We start from the raw sequence: 24,882 nt of genomic DNA on the forward strand, positions 1-24,882 counted from the left end.
AAGAAAGAAGGTGCAGCTCTCAATCTCATGAAAAGCTCATTGGTATGAATGAGGGTTGGCATGTGAGGGTGCTGCACATCTTGCTTGAAGCCAAGGAGTGAAGACTATGATTGAACCAGCTCCAAAGGGCTGTTCTACAAAGGCAGAGGGAGCTAGACTGGATGAGAATACTTTACTTTACTTCTGATATGTCCTCCTTGTGTTTGACAATACATACTTTTCTCTGAAAGAGATCTTTTTGCACAAAAGGTGTTATGTTTCTCATGTCTATGTTTCTACAATCCAGTTTTAAAGCTCATATACTGTAGAGTTTGTATTTTCCAGTATTTACTAATATTGTTATAGTTTAGAATAAAGTACACTGATGTCTACAAATGTCTTTGTATTGTTGTGATTTCTGTACAAACTCCACTATGATGCACCAGGTCAATAAAAGATCTACGGAATGAGATCAATGAAAACAATAATTATTTTTACATTTTATGAGGATAAAGACATTGTCATGTGATTCATACTTATATTTGAGAAAAATTCGACATTTTTAGCAATACTATATTTTGTAAGATTATTCTCGATAATATAGAGAATCCTTACAAGGTGATTCTCTTTTGGAAATGCGATTGCATGATGGTTGGCAGGATAGCCTAGACTCTAGTGTTATGCACCTCCAAGCTGTCTAGCCTGGGTTTTAATCTCGACCAAGCTATAAACTGTCATCATGGAGTTCTGCAGGCAGGACAAGGCATCGATGTGGTGTGCCGTCCCTTGGATGGATGTTAAACTGAGCATCTTGTCTGTTGGCATTAGTAGGTGGATTGTAAACATCCCATGGTGTCCTCCATGAAGAGTAGGCGAGCTATCACCAGAACCCTGGCTAAATTCCAAATTCCTGCTCTAACATATAGGGGGGACTTCATCAGCGGCACAGCTGCGCCCCCAACAAATGATGCTTCCTGCAGCCAAAACAATTGCCCACGTGAGACAGGGGGCCACATGAATGACAATAGAGATTTTATATTTACATTCCAGATTTGTCAATGCAATCTAAAGGTGCAATATTGGTCAATACTTTTACAGCAAAACTAAAGGAATTACAGGAAGAGTGCGTGGACCAGAAGGCACATTTTGAAGACCAACTGAAAAAACTGCAAGAAGAACGGCAGAAGACTGAGGACATGGTAGAAACTGAATTGGAGATCTTTGTCGTTTATAAGAGAGAAATTCTTCTTCAAGCAATGAAGAGACACGGTGGCAAACGGGTTTCCCTCGAGGTAAGGATGGTATCACTAACAATTCACTTGTTATACCTTCAAAAAAACAAGATATTAAAGAAAAAAAGTTTTCTATTTATTTTGTCTTCCAATGAAAGCTCGACTGTGATGTAATATTCCTCGATAACAGTTAAAATTATGAGTGTGGAATATTTTATGTTAAACGAGCAAATACCACCTGTTGCTTCGCTTTCGCTGATGGGAATACTGAGAGGGGGAAAAAGAGGAGGAAGAGAAAGATTGGTGGGGGAGAGAGGAAGGAGGGGGAGGGGGAGTGAGGAGGGGTGGGGAAGCAATGAGGGAGGGAAATTGAGGAGGGGTGGGGGAAGGGAAGGTAGTGAGAGGAAGTGAAGGCCGACATGCAGTGGAGAGTTAATTACGATTCATACCATCTCATCAAAATGCTTCAGCATAGAATAACAGGGAAGATGGAAACAAAAGAATGTCTGAAATCCATATTCTACCAGTCATCGTAGAAATACCGCCCAGAGACAAACACCACCCGGACGCATCCGGATATGAACACAGTCTGGAGACAAACACCACCCAGGCGCATCTGGAGCCAAGCCGTCTGGAGACAAACACCACCCAGAGACAAACATTGGATGGAGACGTCCAGAGAAAAACACTGGCCAGACACATCTGGAGACAAACACTGATTAGACGTGTCCAGAGACAACCTCCAGGACATGTCCAATGACAACCTCCCATCTGGACACAAACTCTGCCTGGACATGCCCAGAGACAAATGCCACCCGAACATGCCCAGAAGCATACTCCACCCAGACATTCCCAGAGGCAAACTCCACCCGGACATTCCCAGAGGCATACTCCACCCGGACATGCCCAGAAGCATACTCCACCCGGCCATGCCCAGAGGCAAACTCTGCCCGGACATTCCCAGAAGCAAACTCCGCCCGGACATGCCCAGAAGCATACTCCGCCCGGACATGCCCAGAGGCAAACTCCACCCGGACATGCCCAGAAGCATACTCCACCCGGACATTCCCAGAAGCATACTCCGCCCGAACGTGCCCAGAGGCAAACTCCACCCGGACGTTCCCAGAGGCAAACTCTGCCTGGACATGCCTGGAAGCAAACTCCACCCGGACATGCCCAGAGGCAAACTCCACCCGGACATGCCCAGAGGCAAACTCCGCCCGGACATGCCCAGAGGCAAACTCCAACCGGACATGCCCAAAGGCAAACTCCACCCGGACATTCCCAGAAGCATACTCCGCCCGGACATGCCCAGAAGCATACTCCACCCGGACATGCCCAGAGGCAAACTCCAACCGGACATGCCCAGAGGCAAACTCTGCCCGGACATTCCCAGAAGCATACTCCGCCCGGACATGCCCAGAGGCAAACTCCGCCCGGACATGCCCAGAAGCATACTCCACCCGGACATTCCCAGAAGCATACTCCGCCCGGACGTGCCCAGAGGGAAACTCCACCCGGACGTTCCCAGAGGCAAACTCTGCCTGGACATGCCTGGAAGCAAACTCCACCCGGACATGCCCAGAGGCAAACTCCACCCGGACATGCCCAGAGGCAAACTCCGCCCGGACATGCCCAGAAGCATACTCCACCCGGACATTCCCAGAAGCATACTCCGCCCGGACGTGCCCAGAGGCAAACTCCACCCAGACGTTCCCAGAGGCAAACTCTGCCTGGACATGCCTGGAAGCAAACTCCACCCGGACATGCCCAGAGGCAAACTCCACCCGGACATGCCCAGAGGCAAACTCCGCCCGGACATGCCCAGAGGCAAACTCCACCCGGACATGCCCAGAGGCAAACTCCACCCGGACATGCCCAGAGGCAAACTCCGCCCGGACATGCCTTGAAGCATACTCCACCGGGACATGCCCAGAGCAAACTCCGCCTGGACATTCCAGAGACAAACTCCGCCAAACTCCATCCAGAGAGAGAGAGAGAGAGTGTGTATTGCTTTCACCACACACACACACACACACACACACACACACACACACACACACACACACACACACACACACACACACACACACACACACACACACACACACACACACACACACACACACACACACACACACACACACACACACACACACACACACACACACACACACACACACACACACACACACATACACTGTATTCGTGCTTCGCCAATATCGGCAATTCCTCAGGAATCGGCAGATTGGAGTCAGTGTGATTATCCACTTCAGTACATACTGTGTCCAGTACATATTAAAACCCTTGAGTTGCCCTTGTTTTGGGAGAATTTCAACAATCAAATTATAAAAACAATGTTGCATTATAGACGTTTTAGGGGGAGATGTGCATAAACATGAATCTTTATAAACAGCTGCCAATCGTCATTTAACGTGTGGAAAAAAAAAATTGGCTCTGTAATTTAGAATACACATTAATATGGCAAAATGGCATGGAAATCGGGTGTGGTCAAATATATTTGGCTTTGGAACTCACAAATAGAAACCATATAACCTTTGTAAATCATGTACCTCTACCTTGTAGCAACTGCCAACTGCACATCCCGATTGGGACATTAACTGTACTGCTATTGACTGTAGAGTGCTCGGCAAGTGGCTTAAGTACTCAAGCAAGCACTCCAAGCAAGCACAGCCAAGCTGTGGCTGCATTCCATATAGGAACCCTTTAACTTTTAAGCCAGTCTTTACTGTGCCTGCAGCAGTTAAAGAAATTAAATTAATTTGTCAAATAATGACTTTATCCACAAAAGAGTTGCTGTTTAACATAGAACAACCCTGGAGACGTCGCAAACTTTAATCGCTCATGAAATAAACATTGCAGATTATATCCGTCACGTTGTCTGTTCATCTGTGCACGCACCATGTGACACATCGGTTCACACTGCGTGCAAACATAACTTTATTTTAAAACGTCTGCTTTTCACAAGAATTGCTTTGATTCCCTGCAGAACATCTCACAAAACCTCCGAAATAAGGACACAGATCTGGAAGATGCTATGGATAAGCAGTCCCTCTGGGGAACGGGGTGTGAGGTCCAGTAGTGAATACATTAAATCATATAGCTCAATGAAGCTGGTTAATTTTGGCACATTCTAAAATCTTTTGTTCGCTCAATATAATTGTTCAAACAGTATAAAAAAGATAAGTTTAATGCTTTGGAAATTTCACATATTCTTGTGTATAAATGGAGAACGAGGGACGAGGTACATTGGCTAACTATATATAAACCTTGCTTGCTATAAGTAAATAGGTATATTGGCTAAGTTATCAGACTTGTTATTTCTTCAAAGTATCAGATTTCGACACTTATTTCGTCCAGACGATATCCGATCCTCAAAGCCGAAATCGTATTTCGATGATATGCTTTAATTAGTCAGTGAGAGTAGATCGTGGAAAATTGCATGATATAACTGGAAGGACACTCTGTGGAGAGCATACATCCACCAGGCTAATTAGTTTATGATTTGTATCCCACTGATAGGCTGAATCTGGATTTAGACCTGAACTAAAATTTAATCAGCTTGTTATTGTCATTTAACCAAGTCACCCACTAAATTTTATCCGAATCCGTCCATAACTTTTCGAAATATCCTGCTATATTTATATTATTTTAGCCCTGCCACTCAATGGTGAAGAATCACTTTAAAAACTTTTGGATCCGGATTCGGATCTTCATCAAAGTCGAATCAATTCTTCCTTGTTACATACCCGACCTGTGCATCAAGTTTCGTCTGACTGCGTCCACAACTTTTTGAGATATCCTGCTGTATGTCATTTTAGTTCCATCTCCCAATGGTGAAGAATCACTGAAAAAATTCTCAGATCGAGATCGGGATTTGGATCTTCACCAAAATCGAATCATTTTGTCCTTGTCACATACCCAAGCTCTCCACAAAATTTCGTCCATATCCATCCACAAATTTTTGAGATATTTTGTTCACAAACAAGAAAAAGACGTCTCGTGCAGAGCACGATACTTGCAAAATCCACCCCCTCTCCAAAGGTTGCCATGGATACTTCAAATTGTCCATTTTGTTGAGATTAAAATTGACTCAATCAAAGTTCAGGTCAATCGGATGAAAATTGATTATTTTTCAGATTGAAATTGATGATTGTAGAAGTTTATCCTTGAGTTGACCTTTGACCTTTTGACGTCAACAATAGTTGCTTTCCCGATTCAGTGATGGACTATGCAAATCCTGTTCAACTTTCAAGTTAATAAGATGTAAATTGATGATTTTTCAGTTGAAAATTGATGATTTTAGAAGTTTGACTTTTTGATCTCAAAAATAGTTGGTTTCCCAATTCAGTTACAAAATATGAAAAATGACAATTTTCGAAATTTGACCTCAAGATGAGCTTTCACTCTTGACCTCAAAATCAATAGGCTTCTCAGTTGAGATTACCTCCACAACTTGGTAAAGTTTCATGACGATCGGTTTCGAATTGTGACCTGTAGGTGAGAAACAAACAAACAGACAGAATAACAAAATAGACTGACCAATATATTTGAAAAATCTTCTATTTTGCAAGCAACAAACAAACAGACGGGGGAGAAAACAAAACCTCCTTCTCCTTTGGTTGCGGAGGTAATAATGCATGAAATCACTCCAAGCTCCTAATTTGAAACTATAGTAATTAGAAAAGTGATGTATACAGCGATTCATTGCTATGATGAACAGACATTCGATAATATGAGTGAGGAAAGTGAAAAAAAAAAACTTTATCGTTAAGAAATAGTGTTCCAAGTCAAGGCATGGTTGAGCAGGCCAAAAAACATGGCAGCTTCACACCCCAGCGAGGTTACCTCGGATACGCCTTAAGACCCCAAAGAGCGAGGTGGCAAAAGATGCACCTGACAAAGGATATAATTAAATAAGGCCGTTAATTATCTTCAAAAGGGATGTTTTAATTAACCCAAACACCCAATTTTCATTCATGCACCACCCTGAAGTCCCTCGAGCATGCATGCAAAGTTTCAGACTGATAGGTTTCATGGTTTTGGAGTGATGGAGGAGACACACTGACACACATACACTGACACACACACACACACACACACACACTGACACACACACACACACACACACACACACACACACACTCACACACACACACACACACACACACACACACACACACACACACACACAACACAACACACATTTATTAGAATAAATTATCAAGCCTCCCTTGAAAAGATCGGGGAAGTCATCGCTGTTGTGTAGTTTATTTCCACAGTTAGTGCCCCCAATTTTTGATAGTACCTCGGAGTTTCTTCGACCCCGAGGAGTGCTAACCCACCATTTGGGTTTTTATTTTTCTTCCTTTTTTTTCTGCTAATGTCCTGTATCTCCAAGCTTACTGGGACTTTCAGAATGAAATTTTGCATCAATAATGGGAATACAAAGTAGGCATGTTGACATAAAAAAAACAATATTTTGTCTGTGTCTAAATTATCAATCCTTCTGACCCCATTTTTACTGTTTTCCCCTCCATAATCTGTCCTAAATGTTATTTTACGGTGCTCGCTCGGCCTTGCTGCCTGAGTTTTGGTAGTGGAATGGCATTGACACATCAGCAGTTGCCCATTGCCTCAGAATATCGTGATTAAAGGCCCAGTCACACCTTGACGTTTTAGCCAGCAATGGCAACGTATCAAAATGTATGTAAAATGCTGGCTTACGCTAAACTTTTGATGTTTTTTTTTTTAAGATTCGGACGTATTCATAACGAGTTGGTCGTATGCATAACATATTAGTAACGGACACAGAACGTTTCGTTGTCATAGATAACTTATGCCAACGAATGCTTAGCCTGTTGTCGGCGTTCACAACCTATATAGTCGGCGTTCACAACCAACTATAGTCTAACTTATGCATAGCGCGCTGCACGTATCGCCGACGATCACGTGGCATAGCCTATTAAAAGGCTGCCGCACAACGATTCAAATCATAACCGCCAGAGAAATGAAAGTGTCAACATCGCAGTCACACCTTGGCGATCTTGCCAGCGTATGCCGACCTCTGAAAAATGCGTCTAAAACGCTGGCGCACATCGAATACGGTACGGGTAGGTTTGCTATACGTGAATAGAATGCTAAAGTACGCTATCATACGTCGTAGTAAGTGGGGTACGTCTTGAAATTTTAAACGTGTTAAAAATTTTACGACGTACTTGCCGTATGCCTCACACGTTCCGCATGCGATGGGAATAAGTTGTACGCACGATATGCAATCGTTGGCACACGTCGACAAAAGTTGTTTGTAAGTTACTCATAAGTCGAAACACGTCGAGGTAATGGTTAGCGTCGGTGTTCCAGACTCCCTGGTTTTTTTTGTTTTTGTTTTTTTCCCTTCAGTATGACGGTGATGTTGACACTTCGATTTCTAGTGCGGTTATAATATAATATAATTAATAGGCTGCCGATCAACGATTTAAATCATAACCGCACTGTACACTGAACACCGTCATACCGAAGAAAAAAAGTAACGTGCCTATATAACCTATGAGTAACGTGCCTATAACACGTAACTCATAGGTTAGAAATAAGTTTCGGGTACATTAAACATTACCTCGACGTGTTTAGACTTATGATTAACTTAAAAGTAACGTGTGTTGACGTGTGTCAACGATCGCATAACGTGCCTACAACTTATGGCCAGCGTAGCGGAACTTGTGAGTCATACGCTGGCATAAGTCGTAAATTTCAAGCATGCTAAAATTTGAGGACAACCGCAAAGTGCAACGATGAAAGCCAGCGTACTACGACGTATGGCAGTGTTTTTCAGCGTGATCTCAATGTTTCCAAAACGTACCCATAACGTATTCGACATGTGCCAGCGTTTTAGACAAATTTTTCAAAAATCGGCATAAGCTGGCTAAAATGTCAAGGTGTGACTGGGCCTTTAGGGGTCACTCTGCAAACTGGCTGGATTCCCACCCAATAGTGAGCAAGAGGAGAATAACAAAGCAAGTCAGGGCTAGAGATGGACGCCAGAGACTTTAAAGGCCAATGCATCTGGGAGGTTTTGAGAAATTTCTCGAGCCAAATGGCAAAGAAGGCTGCGTAATTTTGCCAGGCTGTTCTGCTGTGCCACGCCCCCATCCAGCCAGTCAGGCCTCTCCTACTCCTCCTCCTCCTCCATCTCTTTCTGCTCTCAAGTGCTGGGATGGAGCTCTGACTAAGCCTGTGGAGGGACATACCAAGTATGCCTCCTTGCACTGTACCAGTTGTGCTCTGCCGGCACAGCCAGGGCATTTCCTGTCTTGTCTGCCTTCTAACTATGTCTATCTCCTGTGGCATGTGTGTTTTATTTATTACATACTCTATTGCTTCTTGTACATTCCAATTCCCATGCCATTTCTTATTAAATATACCTGGTCTCGGTGGTGAATTCTGGTTGTTGTGGTTCACCTGGGATGATTAAAAAAAGATCCGTTGAGGGTTCATTGGTCGCGGTGAGTCGACACCGCACATCCTGGACCGAGTTGCGCATCAGGCTCGCTTGGCCTCATTAGTGTATGATATGTGGTGCCGAATCGGCGTAATGCTGGGCCGATTTGGGCTTCCAATCCATACGATATCGTATCATAGATGCGTTGTCCAGTGGGGAAGACCCCGAAATGGTCGACTATTGCAGTCATGTTGAGACATTTCGCTGGATTATAACTGAACAACCGGGATGACTGTGCGACCACAACAGTATACATCTGGACTTAGTTGGAATTCCAGATTTTTCCAATAAAATGTCTCGTTTTGGTCAAATGTAGGCATTTTACTTAAATCTCACGTTATTTGGCCTTGCAGGATCTAGACCGGCTTCAGCAGGTTGAGGAGCGCAGAGAGAAGGAACTGGCAAGGGTGCAATTGGAGAACATTAAACTTAATATGCGCTTCAGTAAATATCAGGAGAAGTTCAAGGCTCATTCTATTGGGGTTGATGGCCAACACCTCATTGATTATGAAGAGTTGAAGATGGAAAATCATACTTATAATGAGAAGATAGAAGAACAAAAGGAGGTATGTCATTGTTTCTTAATGGCTGTTGTCAAAGTTCGTGCCTAATTATTATACTGACCGCACACTGGAAGTATAAGGATGTGCCAGGGCACATTTTTTTAAATGTAAGCCTACACTGTATTCGCAAAAGTCTTGGGACAGTGAGGCAATATGAATGTTCATTAATTCACATTCATTCATTCTGTTTTTAAAATGTTATTTGGAAGAATGCACACCTTGGACCCTGCACACTCACACACATGCACCAATTTCCACACACCTGCACTGCACGGTGGCACGTCCAACATGGCTTCAATGCCGCAGCACTTCTGTTTCCCACGTGCAGAAGCAAATGGCCTGTGAGACAGCCACATAACCTCCTCCACAGCACCACGCACCACAGGCCCAGATGTGAGTTTGAGTTTGGCCAACGCACCCGCAAAACCTGTGCACTGCACACACGTAACCAAGCATGCATGCTTGTACACACGCCACAAAGAATTATTTGTGCCCATTTGTATCATGTCCATGTGTGGTCTACGTTCCTCTTCATTTTCAGCAACTGCTGATAATTAATACATTGTAGCAACTATTAATATATGCATTGTACACCGCTCCTTCCCATTTCCATATCCAGGTGATGCATGACGTAATCGCCAGGCGCCAAAGGAAGGACGTATTCCGTTTTTACTCCGTTTACTACTTGGTGAAATTTTTTTTTGCCAAGTATGTTGGTCTCTAGTGTCTGTCTGTCTGACTGTTTGTCTGTTTGTCACACGATTTTTGGCCATAGTTTTCAAGCAATCGTTCTGAACTATTTTGTGTGTGTCGGTAACCGGCCGAGGACAGCAGCGCTTAATTTGGGTGAAGCTCCAAATTCGGATCCGGATCTGCGAATTTTTTAAGTGATTCTTCACCACTGACAGATATTGTAGGGCCAAAAACGATATATAGCACAATATCTCAAAAAGTTGTGGACGAATTATGACAAAACTAGGTGGGTCAGGTGAGGAGAACAAGCCAATTTAATTTTGGTTCAGGTCCAAATTCAGATCCGACCAATCAGTGGCAGACAAAATGAAAACTATTCAGCCTGGCATAGGTATGTGCTGTCCCCTATACCCCAAGAGTGTCGTTGTGTTTCGCCAAGTTATCACTCTATGAGTGATTTTTAATTTGTTTGTTTTCTTGTTTGGCCGGGTGATATCTCAGCCATCCTTTGTGCTTGGAAGCTGAAATTTTGGGACAAAAGTGAAGATGTGCTTTCGCAAAAACTGTATTTTTTAATTTTTTGATTAATCAATGAATTTCACAATTACTTAATTATTATCCATTTATGATTTACTTATTTGTTTTCTTTCTCATCTGGATAACATCCCAGGCACCTTTTGAGCGAAGAAGCTAATATTTTGACACGACAGTGAACAAGTGAATTAGTTATAAAGGGTATTTTTGATTTATTCATTCATCAATTAATCGATTATTCATTTATTTTTTTGACGAATTATTCAATTTTCAAAAAGTTAAAGATTCCGATGAAACAGTGGTGGTTATTGTGTGTGATTAGCCAATTGATAAAGAAATTAATTATCCTACGATTATTATTTATTTATTTTAATTATTCAATTAATCAACCAATTATTGCACACCGCTCCCTCCCAATCCCATCTTCATGTACTGCATAGCAGCATCGCCAGGTGCAGGGAGGATATTTATTTATTTATTTGGCATGGGGACAGAGAACTTCGAATGCACCTCCACTTGTACACCACTCCTTCCCAATGCCACATCCAGGCAATGCTTGACGTCATCGCTGGGCGCCAAAGGAAGGGGGTACTCAGTTTTCACTCAGTTTGTTTTCTTGTTTTGTACACCGCTCCTTCCCAATGCCATATCCTGGCAATGCATGGCATCATCGCCCGGCATTGAAGGAAGTGAGTGCTCAGTTTTCACTCCGTTTGTTTTCTTGTTTGTTGCACACTGCTCCTTCCCAATTCCTTATACAAGCAATGCATAATGTTATCGCCAGGTGCCGAAGGAAGGGAGTACTCAGTTTATACTGTATTTGTAACTTGCAAAATCGAAGATTTGCAAGTATATTGGTCAGTCGATTTTGTTATTCTGTCTGTCTGTCGGTTTATCTGTCTGTCTGTTTGCTTGTCTGTTTATCGCCTACAGGTCACATTTTAAAACCGATCTTCACGAAACTTCACCACATTATAGAGATTGTCATAAGTAAGAAGCATATTGCTTTTGAGGTCAAAATATCAACATCGGCCCAAGGTCAACAACTATGGTGGTACTTCTAAAATCCTCAATTTTCATCCAATTGACTTGAAATTTGAAGATTTATATTTCAGGTCCTGAATTCAACCAGCCAATTATTTCTGAGGAGGTCAACATGGACCAAAAGGTCAACCATAGGCCCAAGGTAAACAACTAAGGTGGTGTTTGTAAAATCCTCAATTTTCATCTGATTGACTTGAAATTTGAAGAGGATATATATATATATATATATATATATATATATATATATATATATATATATATATATATATATATATATATATATATATATATATATATATATAAGCAAAAGCCTGGTGTTAGCGTAGTGGTAAGGGCAGTGGCTTGGGATCCAAAAGGTCCTGAGTTCAAGCCCCGTTGGGCCACTGAATTAATACACCAGAGGGTTGACTCAGCCTGTCATCCTTCCGAGGTCGGCGAAATGAGTACCATTGTACTGGGCCGGTGTATACCCCGGTTAAAATAGGTGTACCATATCCCTGTGTCGTAAGAGGCGACCAGGGTTGCGTCAGGAAGGGCATCCGGCGTAAAACATGTGCCAAATCACGATGCGGATCATACGGATGATCCACTGTGGCAACCCCGAACGGGAGCAGCCGAAAGAAGAAGAAGAAGATATATATATATATATATATATATATATATATATATATATATATATATATATATATATATATATATATATATATATATATATATATATATATATATCCTGGTGTTAGCGTAGTGGTTAGGGTAGTGGCTTGGGATCCAAAAGGTCCTGAGTTCAAGCCCCGTTGGCCGCTTGAATTAATACACACCAGGACGTTGACTCAGCCTGTCATCCTTCTGAGGTCGGCGAAGTGAGTACCGGTGTACTAGGCCCGGTGTATGCCCCGGTTACAATAGGTATACCATATCCCTGTGTTGTAAGAGGCGACCAGGGTTGCGTCAGGAAGGGCATCCGGCGTAAAACCTGTGCCAAATCATTATGCGGATCATAACGTATGATCCGCTGTGGCGACCCCTAAAGGGAGCAGCCGAAAGAAGAAGATATATATATATATATATATATATATATATATATATATATATATATATATATATATATATATATATATATGTATGTAGAAACATATACAGACATTTCAGGTCACTGAATTCAACAAGCCAATTGTTTTTGAGATCAACATGGACCAAAAGGTCCATTTTTGAGATCAACATGGACCAAAACATAAGCCAGATTTCTAAAATTGTCAATTTTCATCCAATTCACTTGATATTTGAAGAGGAGTTTCACATTTGGTCATTGAATTCAACCACCCATTATTTTTGAGGTCAAATTTGTTTTATGGATTTTGCAAGTGTCATGCTCTGCATCACGTCTTCTTGTTTGTTTGTCCGGGCGATATCTCAGCCATCCTTTGAGCTAGAAAGCTGAAATTTGGAGACAAAAGTGAAGATGTGGTTCGGCAAAACTTTATTTTTTTTGATTACTAAATTAATTGATTAACGACTTAATTATTATTGATTTGTGAATTACTTATTTTATTTCTCATCATGGCAATATCTTTGGCACCTTTTGAACTCGGAAGCTGATATTTGTACAGGGCAGTGAACAAGTGATTTGGCAATAAGTGTATTTTTGACTTATTGATTAATTACTTGATTATTATCAATTTATTATTTAATTATTTATTTTATTTCTCATCTTGGCAATATCTCCGGCAGCCTGTGAGCTAGGAAGCTGATATTTGTACATGGCAGTGAGCAAGTGATTTGTGTAAAAATGGTATTTTTCATTTAATTGATAAATTGATTGATTATTTTCTTACTTGATTGTCCAGGTGATATCTCATCCATCCTTTGAGCTCGGAAGCTGAAATTTGGGGACAAAAGTGAAGATGTGCTTTGGCAAAAAAAAATTTTTTGATGAATCAATTAATTGATTAATTACGTAATTATTATCGATTTATTAATGATTTATTTATTTTGTTTCTCATCCTGGCAATATCTCGGGCACCTTTTCAGCTAGGAAGCTGATATTTGGACATGACAGGGAACACGTGATTTGGCTATCAAGGGTATTTTTGATTTATTGATTAATAAATTAATTATAAAATTTTTCGATTAATTACTTGATTTTCAAAAAGTTACAGATTCGGATGAAACAGTGGTGGTTTAGGTATGCTATTATCCAATTGATTAAGAAATTAATTATTTTACCATTAACTATTTATTTTGATTATGTATTTAATCAACTTATCAATCAACTATTGTACACCGCTCCCTCCAATTTCCGACTCTGTGTGCTGCAAGGTGGCATCACTGGGTGCTGGAGGCGCCCCAGCGGCGGCGCGCTGGAGGATTTATTATTTATTTATTTATTTATTTGGCATGGGGGCGGTATACTTTGAATGTACCACCGCTACTTGTCTTTTTTCTTGTTTGTCCGGGCGATATCTCAGCCATAATTTTAGCTCGGATGCTGAAATTTGGGGACAAAGGTGAAGATCTGCTTTGGCAAAACTGCCATTTTTATTTTTTGATTAATTACTTATTTATTATTGATTTATTCTTTCCTTATTTATTTTCTTTCTCATTTGGGCAATACCTCAGCCATCTTTTGAGCTTGGGAGCTGATATTTTGACACAACAGTGACCATGTGATTTGGCTATAAAGGATATTTGGCTTTAGAAATTAATTTTTATTTATTAATTAATCAATTAATCAATCAATTATTGTACACCACTCCCTCCAAATTCCATCTCCATGTGCTAGACGGCAAGTAAGTATCATTTATACACATTCACCTGAGAAGTGCACCGCTCCCTCCCAATCCTGTCTCCATGTGCTGCAAGGCAGCAGCGCCCAGACACCAAAGGCACCCAGCAATGTCTGCACACTGGAGGATTTGTTATTTATATATTTGGCATGAGGGCAGTGTACTTTGAATGCACCTCTTCTTGTATTATTATTTTGTCTTGATAGCAGATCGAACAAAACGGTGGAAAGCAAAAAAACCTCTTCACTTTCACTTGCAGCAACAAAAACGTACTTTATCGTTTACACTTTACAGAAACTACCGACTATCAATATATTACAGCAACTATTTGAGTATTTATATTAATATTTTGTCATGAAAGCAGATCACACAAAACGGTTAAAAGAAAATTGCGTACCAAATTGCCGAAAAAAGGAAGCTGTAGACTGTGTCGTCATAACTTGCAAAAGCAGGTGAAAGAGCACAGCGTTGTGCTCAATGAAGTTACACTTTCTGCACATTCCCCAATCTTTTCACTAAATATAATCATCTTAACAGAAGAAAAAAAAATTAGCGTAATGCTTTGCTTATATAAATACATTTACTTATTAAAATTGCAAATTTGTGAACATTTTCAGATTTCACTCCAGATTTCAACATTTATTTCATCTGTGAGATCCAATTCTCAAATCAGATATAATATTCTGATTATTTTCCTTCAGTTAGTGCATAAGAGTAGATCCTGTTTCCAAATCAAGGAAATTTTGAATAGGCCAAACAAAATGGCGATTTAAGTACTCATTGATGAAGAGTGAGGTGTCCATGGATGTGCCTGATGAAGGATATAATTAAAAAGAGACAAACAAACACAAACAGACAACCAAACAGACAGAAAGGGATGAAAACATAACCTCCTTCACCTTCGGAGGTAATAAATAGAAGTGCATTTAAAAATATATATCTCGAAAAAAATTTAATGAATTTGAAAACCTCATTATTACATCATTGTTAAAATTTGACTTATCGACTCCTATGCAGACATGATTTCTATTTTCGCTGCTCTGAGAGGAAATCTAAGAAAGCTCAAGCCCAAGATACCTCTTCAGGAATTGACTTGTTACCTTCGCCACCGGAGGTGAAGGAGGTTTTGTTTTCACCCCTTTCTGTTGGGTCGCCGAAATAGGTGTTGGGTCGCCGAAGTAGGTGACCCTTATTGTCAGTAATTCTGTCTACGAGAGTAGCTCATGGTGGTTTTGTATGCACTTGTATGTCCAGAGCTAAACTCTTCAAAAATCATCTAATTGAAGGTCATTGAACAATTTTTGGTTGGTAACACATTTGCCACTGACTGCGAAATAGGTGAAATTGTGAAATAGGTGAAAGCTTGTCACACCCCTTTTTAAGCGAAGTACTACCACCCGCCATGACTGTATCTCCAGAACCATTGGACCTAGAAGGTTATGTGACCACTCAAAATGTTCGGAATGGCCACATTATGGGGGGTCAGTAATACATTTCCATGTCCAAAAGTCAATGGTTTTTAAGATATTTGCCAAAAACGGATTTCAGCATGGTACGTACTACAGTTCTGACCCTTTATTATATTACCTGTTGTAATTTTGCACATTGTCCATATTTTAGAGTTTAATTATGTGGATTTCTACCCTTTTTGCCTTTACTTCAGCCACAAAACACCACACATTTTATGTTCATTCCTCTGCAAGTGCACGTCTTGGTATTCATACATGATGTTGGACATTTGCATGGAGGGGGCAGGTCATCGGGCCTGCACGGTACTGGCAGTATCACAGGTGTAATTCCAACATCTGTTGCTTTATAACCATACTGGCGTGGATCTGGTTTGGTGACTGCAGGATTTGGAGCTTGTAACCACATCTTACACTGCAGATATGCTCGCTTTATGTGTTCTCGTAGCGTTGAAGAACAGCACACAAGCTGGTTGAAGTCGAGCTCTTTCTTGGAGTTGTGGTACTGCTCCCAACGATACTCATCGAATGTGGAACAGTCGGTCTTCTTTAATCCAGACACAAGGAATTTTTCAGCATTACTTATCATCTGTGGTGACAGTTCCTCTACACAAAAACTTTCCAGTAGGGACAGATCCATGGATGCTTTCATGCCAGACAGTTTTGGACCCACCTTGCTGGTACTGTCACACCCGCTAAGTGCATGAATGGCTGGGAGACACGACACTAAATTGTTGTCCAGTTGATCAACTAACAGGTGGACTGATACAATTTTCTTGTTTTTCCGGTTACCAAGCTTTACAAACAGCTTTTGTAGTTGCCAGGTTTTCTTGAAGTGGAAGATGAGGTTGACAAAGACGTGTTAGGTGAGTCAACCAAGACTGATTGAACCCCGTGTTTCACAACACCATCATTAATATGGAACATGATTCTGTCGTCGGCTTCTTCTTGGTTGCTTGAGAGCTCTGCGATCTGTGTTTCAGTGCCAGCTAACAGTTTCCTAAATTCACCCCCATATACTCCTCCAAGGATAATTTCCTTTTCTGACACAACATTCTGCAGCATCCACTTGAAGACATACTCCTGCAACCTTACTTTGTTCAACATTGAGCTCAAGATCGACAGGGAGTTTCTGATTGTCAGACCTAATGGTGATAGTGATTTCTTCAGAAGAACTTCTCTTTGCACGTTCCATTTGCTTGATTGATGATTTTAGATATACATCAAAAATAATGTCTATTCTTGTGGACTCAGAACCTTTAGCAAGAATGCTGTTGGAAAGACTCTCAGCCAATTACCCAAATGTGTCAAGGCCCATCTTTTTCATTGGTAGTTTTCGCACAAGTGCCATGAAAGTCCACTATTGCCATCTGAGCACCACATTTGACATTCCTTTTCTCCTCTGGAAGTTGATTGACTAGTTCTCTCGATAAGGAGGCTTCTACAATCCGATGCCATCTTTACATTCAGTGGTGAGGAACTGGGATGTGCTGGTCAATTCATACTTCAGGAGCTCTAGCATGCTGTACCCTCTTTCTCTGGCATAATCAATGTACCTAATCGTTTCTGCAGCATCTTTTTTGCCATCGATTTCATCGCTGTGGACGGTGTAGAAGCATGCTTCACGAAAACAGTCTTGCGGTTAGTAGGTATTGTGTTATGTAGGTGTTTCTCCTTATTCCGAAATCTGGTCTCAACAAACTCTTGATAACTCTTCTCACCAGTTTCCAGGCATTCAAGTAATCCATCAACAACCTCCTGGGGTATATCAGCTCCAGTAGAGATGTTGTGAAGTCTGATCCCAGTGCTGAATGGATTGTTGATGGATTTTATGTAATCCAAAAGTGTCCTTGCGCGTTCATGGCCAATCTTCGTAGAACTTGGATTGAACTCATGGTGTACGTTCAGTTCACTGTCGTCTTTGTCGCCCAAGTTACACAATTCGAGCAGCTGTGCCACATGAAGATCTTTCTCATGCTTTAAGAGATTCCATAAGGCTGTTTCTGTCTTGTCATCCCAATGATACCTCCTGCAATCTTAGCGGGTTTATTGTAACACTTTTTGAGTGCCATGTCAAAGCCTACTGCACTGCCCTGTCAGAGAGTGTGGTACATCACCCATCCACCATCTATAAAACATCTGTAGATACCCGGGAACTTCCTTTGTATGTCAAGGCAATCTTCAAGGAACAGTGTACCCCATCTGCTATAGTTTGTCCGGCCAAACCCGAAGAACAAAGGCATGCACCTACGCACATGACAACAGGTAATATAATAAAGGGTCAGAACTGTAGTGCGTACCATGCTGAAATCAGTTTTTGGCAAATATCTTAAAAACCATTGACTTTTGGACATGGAAATGTATTACTGACCCCCCCACAATGTGGCCATTCCGAACATTTTGAGTGGTCACACAACCTTCTAGGTCCAACGGTTCTGGAGATACAGTAATGGCGGGTGGTAGTACTTCGCTTAAAAAGGGGCGTGGCCATTTCACCTATTTTGCCGTCAGTGGCAAATGTGTTACCAACCAAAAATTGTTCAATGACCTTCAATTAGATGATTTTTGAAGAGTTTAGCTCTGGACATACAAGTGCATACAAAACCACCATGAGCTACTAGAGTAGTCTGTTTGTTTGGATGTTTGTTCGTTTGTCATCAGCATAATTGGTAGTAAACGTGGGCGGATTTTGACCAAACTCGGGTGGTAGGTACATCTTATGACCTAGTGCTTTGGAAATTGTGATAGTTGCTAGGGACACTTTGGTTCCCTAGCAACAACCGAAAAACCTTCAAAATCGGTACCGTTCACGCGAAATCAATTCCGAAAGCCATTATCCCACGTAGGGTTATGAAATTTGGCACGAATGATCTACAGGTGATGCTCTATCAAATATACTCCGGTTTTTGTGATATATGGAATACTTTACCCACAGCGCCCCCTACAATTAGGGTATGCGCGAAAATTGGGGAACATTGAAGGCCCCCTAGCAACCAGGTGAGTGCATCGATACGAATGAAACTTTGCAGGTCATGGTACTCAATGAGTACTACAACTTTGTCTCAGGACATATTGACCGATTTCGCTTAGGTCAGGGGTCAAAGGTCAATTAGTGCAAAAATTGATAATATGCAAGAGCTGGAGGTGCCTTTTCGCCAAATGGTACTCATCCTAGGGTTATGATCGGATGGTCACACTAATCATCTGGAATACATTGTGCACAAACAATCAAGCCGGATTTTCGATTTACATCTTTGTTCACCCACAGCACCCCCTCGAACTTTGGAGATTTCCTATTTCAAACCGCATTTTCGGTACTTTTCATTCAAATGGATACCGAGTAGTTATCAGTAGATGGAACTGGATGAGATTTGATATGCATAATCTTAAGGTGATTCCCTATCTGCTATATAACATCCATTTTGCTCGATATCTTATAGTTTGCATGCTCTGCGACCCATCACCGCCTACCGGCTTGTCTGTTTGCTTGTCTGTTTGTGTACAGAATATCTCAAAAAGTTGTGGATGGATCCGGATGACGTTTTGTCGACAGGTTCAAGTGTGTGACACGGACGAACTGATTCGATTTTCGTGAAGATCCAGATCCGGATCCGACTACTAGAATTTTTAAGTGATCTTGACCATTGAGAGATAGGGCCAAAAATAATATATAGCACGATATCTCAAGAAGTTGTGGACGGATTCGGACAAAACTTGGTGGACAGGTTGGATGTGTGAAAAGGAATAATTGCTTCAATTTTGGTGAAGATGTTGATCCAGATCCGACGACTCAAATTTTTTAAATGATTCTTCACCATTGAGAGATAAAGATAAAAAACATATAGCACGATATCTCAAAAAGTTGTGGACGGATTCGCACGAAACTTGGTAGACACACACACACACACACACACACACACACACACACACACACACACACACACACACACACACACACACACACACACACACACACACACACACACACACACACATTTTAATTTTTTTATACAGTGTGTATATACATATATACATATATACATATATATATATATATATATATATATATATATATACATACATACATACATACACACATACACACAGACACACACACACACACACACACACACACACACACACATACCTAAATTACTAAAATAATTAATTTCTTCTTATTCTTCTTCTGAAGACAAAACCTCAATCTCGAGGACTCGGCTCTTGTATATATAAGAGATCCGGATCTCCTTAAATACAGAGCACATGAACACATGCTCACATAGATGGTGCCTTTTGAGAGCGTCTATCATGAACTTTTAAATATATTCGGACATTTGCTTTAAAGTTTTGAAAAGTTCACGTGACTATTTAAAGATTATTCCATTTATCGTATTGTAATTTCGTAAATACATTATTTATTTCGTAAATACACGATATATCGTAAATACGTAAAGACATTATGACGCGTTTCGCTATTGGCTTAATCAAGGCACGTGACGAAATATCGGAAGTTGTTTTTTTTTTTTTAATTAAAATATATATATATTTTTTTTTTAGCCGACAAAATCTTTAGGACGCTGCTCGTGGACACATTTGTCCTTGTTATAATATCAAATGCAATGCAATAGGAACTTGTTCACATGAAAACCAACCAAACTTAAATAAAAATGCTGACATATCACTAGCACCCAAGATGATGTCAGTGGAGACATTCGATCTGTTCCTTGACAGGCCCTGCAGAAGGTGAAAAAGAAAATCTCAAGTACCACGCACACTCTGACTCAGGTGAAGGAAAAACTGGAGTTTATAAAAGCAGAAAATCTTGTCAAAAGGGGCTCTTTGATGAAGCTTGAGGCACATGTGAATGAGGTAAGTCCATTTTATTTTTTGTCACCGTTATTAAGCCTGATGAGGAAGATTAAATGCAGGTTAAAACATTCCGCACAGACCCTCTGGTAGCTTGTGCAGTAAGTGTTGCTGTGTTTGAGCCTGGGGGAGTAACTGTAAAAATCTATCTGTCTGGGTTCTTCCCGACATCGTTGTTCTTTGTTCCTTTCTGATTTCTTTTTTAAAAAAAATTGTTTTTTTTTTTACAAACCTCTGTATTCATGCTAATTCTTGCTTTTTCTTCTGTTTTATCTTTTACTCTCTCTTTTCCTCTCTTTCTTTCTATCTCTCTCAGGGGAAAGTGAATTGTTGCAAAAATTTTCTGTAAGGCTCACTTGGCTGTGCCTGGATGGGTTTTAGGGTTGTGGAGTGGCGGCTGAAACCTGAATCCGATCCAGGTTCCTCCTGATAACTCCTTATTTACTCTTAACTTATTCCGGTTCCTTCTGGGTCTTCCACTTGATTGTTAACAACTGTCAATAACAAATATGCTCATATTACAAGGTATTCTCAACCATACTTAAAATATTGTTACGTAGAAGTGGAGGGTGGGAGGGGAGGGATCAGTAGCTCGATTGTGGCAAGAAAATAATGTACCACGTGACCAAATAGCTTCCCACGACACAATTTTCCCTGATACAAGATTATTCTTGTATCAGAGAAATTGTCATAGTAAGGTATCCTGTAAAACGTACACCGAGAAGGCAGTGAGTGTTATCTTTAAGACAGTATAGAGTAAGTTTGTTGTGTAAAACCACCCTTTTTTGAACGAGGCCATGTGTAGACTTGGGCACAAAGGCACACTGAAAAGTGCATTGCACTTTAAGAGGAACCAGTATGGGCTGTCGATACGGCCTATCAGATGGATACAAAATGTAAAATGTTCAATTTGGCAGAGGTATCCGCTCCCCCAAGTGTCGTTCTAGTTATTCTATGCAATGATAACCCATATAAAGCATTCCATCAAATATGAAACAATATCAAAGATGAAAATAGGAATAAAATACAAATTCTTGCACACAGCAAGCAACGGACTTGGTGCCATATTCATAATCATTGCCAAGCTTCCAGCCTTCATAGAGAACCTATGCAAGCAGCCAAGTGATTAGGTAGTAAAAGTGAAAATACATTCACTTGTAAGCCTGAGGTTTAGATTTTAATAACAAATACTAGCTCCAAAAACTCTACCACATGATGTGGAGTCATCTGCCAAAAGGAAGAGATGGTTTCCAGAGCATCAGAGAGGTCTTTTATATACTGCAGATTTGGAACAAGACTGAACCTAAGATACTGTATTTCGGCACTCCAGCCTCCACTGTTGAAGAAGAGGGTCATATTGTGTCGGGGGTATACGCACCTTGGGGTTTCCTTCCTTTTCGTGTACATATGTTATTCACGGTGCCAAACCCAGCCGGTTCTCCAACTGCAATCCAAGGTTTGCACTTCACGAGTATGAACGATCGTACCAGTCGTCTCCAATCAAGTGGATCTTTGTCACTTGGGGTCTGTGACTTCTGAGTGACATTACAGTTACCACATCAACAGCATAACGTTTTTGAAACTTGTATTTCAAATAAACAGAAACAAAGTCAAATGAGGAAGTTCAACATCACACACAATGTCCAACTCCGATTCCCGCGTTCAGTTGTTTCTGCCACCCAGTGTCCCTGTCCTGCCGGCTCAACTCACCTGTGTTCACCTCGTCCACCAGGGCTGTTGAATGATTGAGTCTTGTCGCTTTGTTCTCCCTAGTACGCTGGTCCATCCAGGATGAATCCATCCATCCACCCATCCATTGGGACCATACTCTGTACAGAGCATTGGTGCTGCTGAAGCAGTCTCCTGGGGTGTTGGGCACAATCGCCATTCCAGGTTGGCATTGAATGATTAAAATTTATTTTACGTGTTGTAAGTTTCATGTAACATGGATCGGTAAATTGTAATATAAACTGCTTGATGTAATGAGCTAATTTTGACTGCAGATGGTCGCCATTCCGATGCAGCAGGATGAATGAAGAGCTCAAAGGAGTTATTGCCCGATACACAATCTTAATGAGTTTGAATAAACCTGATTGTAATCGGCTCCATGTGTCAACAACTTTTCCGGACATTAACACCCCATTCACTCATCAGAGTTAAATTGAGCATGGGGATGATGGATACACACGTCTCGTCACATGTCACCCTTCTCTCTACACCTCCCTTCCGCAGGTTTATATAGTATCACAACACAATCTCATGCCTTCCAGTAACTACGATTCTCGTCCATACTGGAAGTTTCATCTGAGAATGCTCCAGCATCTTCACGAATCTCACCAGGCAGTTTACAATACAATACTGCCATCTTCCGTCAAAATTAGCTCATTACGTCAAGCAATTTATATTATCCGTGCTACACGAAACTTACAACATGTAACCATCAATTTTAATCGTTCATACATCCGCATTTTACGAATGCTTATCTACAAATACCACAACATCTAGCTTTTAACTGACATATTGATCGCAGTGTGTTAAGAGCGAAGGAGTGGAAGAGATCATAAAGGCAGGTACAAATAGCATCCGTTTTGACTCCCTTCTTGTGAATGGGAATAATGTTGGCAAAATTCAAAGGAGATGGGAGGTGGCCAATGGAGAAGGTCAAGCTGAGGAGAGTAGACCAAGGACAAGCAAGAGTAGCAGAGCAGGATTTGAGAACATGGAAATCAATGCCAATCGCCAATGAAGACTCAAGGTGAAGAATATTTGTCACCAATGAAGAATCTAATCAGCCTCAGTAGCGTAATGGTTAGAGTGTCCACTCTGAATCTGGGAGATCATTGGTTCAAATCCTGACTAAGTCATAAGAAAGACGTTAAAAATGGTATGTGCTGCTTTGCTGCTTGACTCTCAGCATTTAGAAAAGAATGTGTTTTTGCTGATAAGTGTGAAATACCATGTTGCTAAGTAACCATGTCATGTGTTGGATGCCTTGCTTGTATTTTCCTCCAACTCATCATGGCGTTGAGTGATAAGATGAGTGTGGTTGTTCCTGTTTTGGCCAACAGAAAAAAGAAGCACTAAAGAATCTGAAACAATCCCGTGATTCTTTGTGGCTGGATGTCAAATGCCTCCGGTGTAAAAGCGGCCTGCTGAGGAACGTTGACCTTCTGCAGGATTTTGAGGATCATTGTGATAGCAATGATGCCCTAAAGGAGAAACTTGATTACTTAAAAATGCGCTATGTCCAGTTGACTCAGAACTGCAGAGAATTTCGTAGAAAAGTACAGTATGCGAAGCAAACATAATGAGCAGATTTATCTTCCACAGACACCTTGTAAGATGTTTGTAATTCATTCACTTGCTGTTCTTTTTTTGGCTTTTATCAAGGCTAAGAGGTAACTGGAAATTTGAAACGTTATGGTGCTTCATTTCCACTAAGATTGTATTAACGATTATTAAATTTTATCATAAACAACAAAACCAGATTTCTTGTGGCTCTTTCTGCTCACTCAACCAAACTCCAATTTGAAACACATTTTCACCTCTTTTTGAAATGGCCAATTCTCTTATTCAGCAAGTCATGTGATTCTGCATGTTAAATGGAATATTTTCAAGTGAAAACAACCCTAACAACCAACCTATCAAGAAGTCACAGCTTCTCATTTGATCCGCTGCTTTCATTATAATTGAGGTAAAGGGAGAGGCATTGTCAGCGAAGGATTTTGGGCAACTACATATCCAGTGAGACCACTTTGCACTAAAGTGAATCTTTAAGCAGTTCTTTAAGAAATGTTAACCATAAATTTAGTTAGATCATTCATAACCATGAGATCTTTACTTGATAATCGTCTATAGTGTAGAGAATATACCGCACACAATGTAGTGAAGATCCATTTTGGAGAGTTTGGACATCAATGAATTTTATTGTCAACATTACCAGATGTATGTGTTCTCCTCAGATTCTTGCATGCACAGCTCCTGAGAAAATGTGAAGTCATGCTGCAATCTGACTTCATGTTTTATCAGGAGCTACGTATGCGTTATATGCTATATCAGATGAATAAATATTTTTCGATGATGTCATGTACCATACTATGTTACAGAGCGTCAGTGCTGCTGAAGCAGTTTGCTGACAAGGGATATATACTGGGTGCTTTACCATTGCCTTCCCAGATACAGTTCATATAGAAAGTCTACACC

At 40.9% G+C, this 24,882-nt stretch overlaps 1 protein-coding gene across 8 annotated transcripts in view; it reads left to right on the forward strand.

The window, feature by feature from the left end:
* CFAP184 (cilia and flagella associated protein 184) overlaps positions 1 to 24,162 on the forward strand; it is a 202,794-nt gene extending 178,632 nt beyond the window's left edge. For 6 of the 8 annotated variants that reach the window (XM_085886449.1, XM_085886470.1, XM_085886476.1 and 3 more), the window contains 4 exons: positions 1,078 to 1,271; positions 9,084 to 9,296; positions 20,545 to 20,682; positions 23,748 to 24,162. In XM_085886449.1, coding sequence (XP_085742575.1) covers positions 1,078 to 1,271; positions 9,084 to 9,296; positions 20,545 to 20,682; positions 23,748 to 23,987 — 785 coding nt within the window. In that variant the 3' untranslated portion in view covers positions 23,988 to 24,162. Of the gene's footprint in view, positions 1 to 1,077; positions 1,272 to 9,083; positions 9,297 to 20,544; positions 20,683 to 22,452; positions 22,573 to 23,747 lie in introns of those variants that run through there. The other 2 variants (XM_085886496.1, XM_085886506.1) reach the window with 2 other exon arrangements.
* The last annotated feature ends 720 nt before the right edge of the window (positions 24,163 to 24,882 follow it).

The sequence above is a fragment of the Eptatretus burgeri genome, chromosome 1 (genome assembly GCF_056783735.1).
Source record: "Eptatretus burgeri isolate ZD-2024b chromosome 1, Ebu_testis_v1, whole genome shotgun sequence".
Lineage (NCBI taxonomy): Eukaryota > Metazoa > Chordata > Myxini > Myxiniformes > Myxinidae > Eptatretus > Eptatretus burgeri.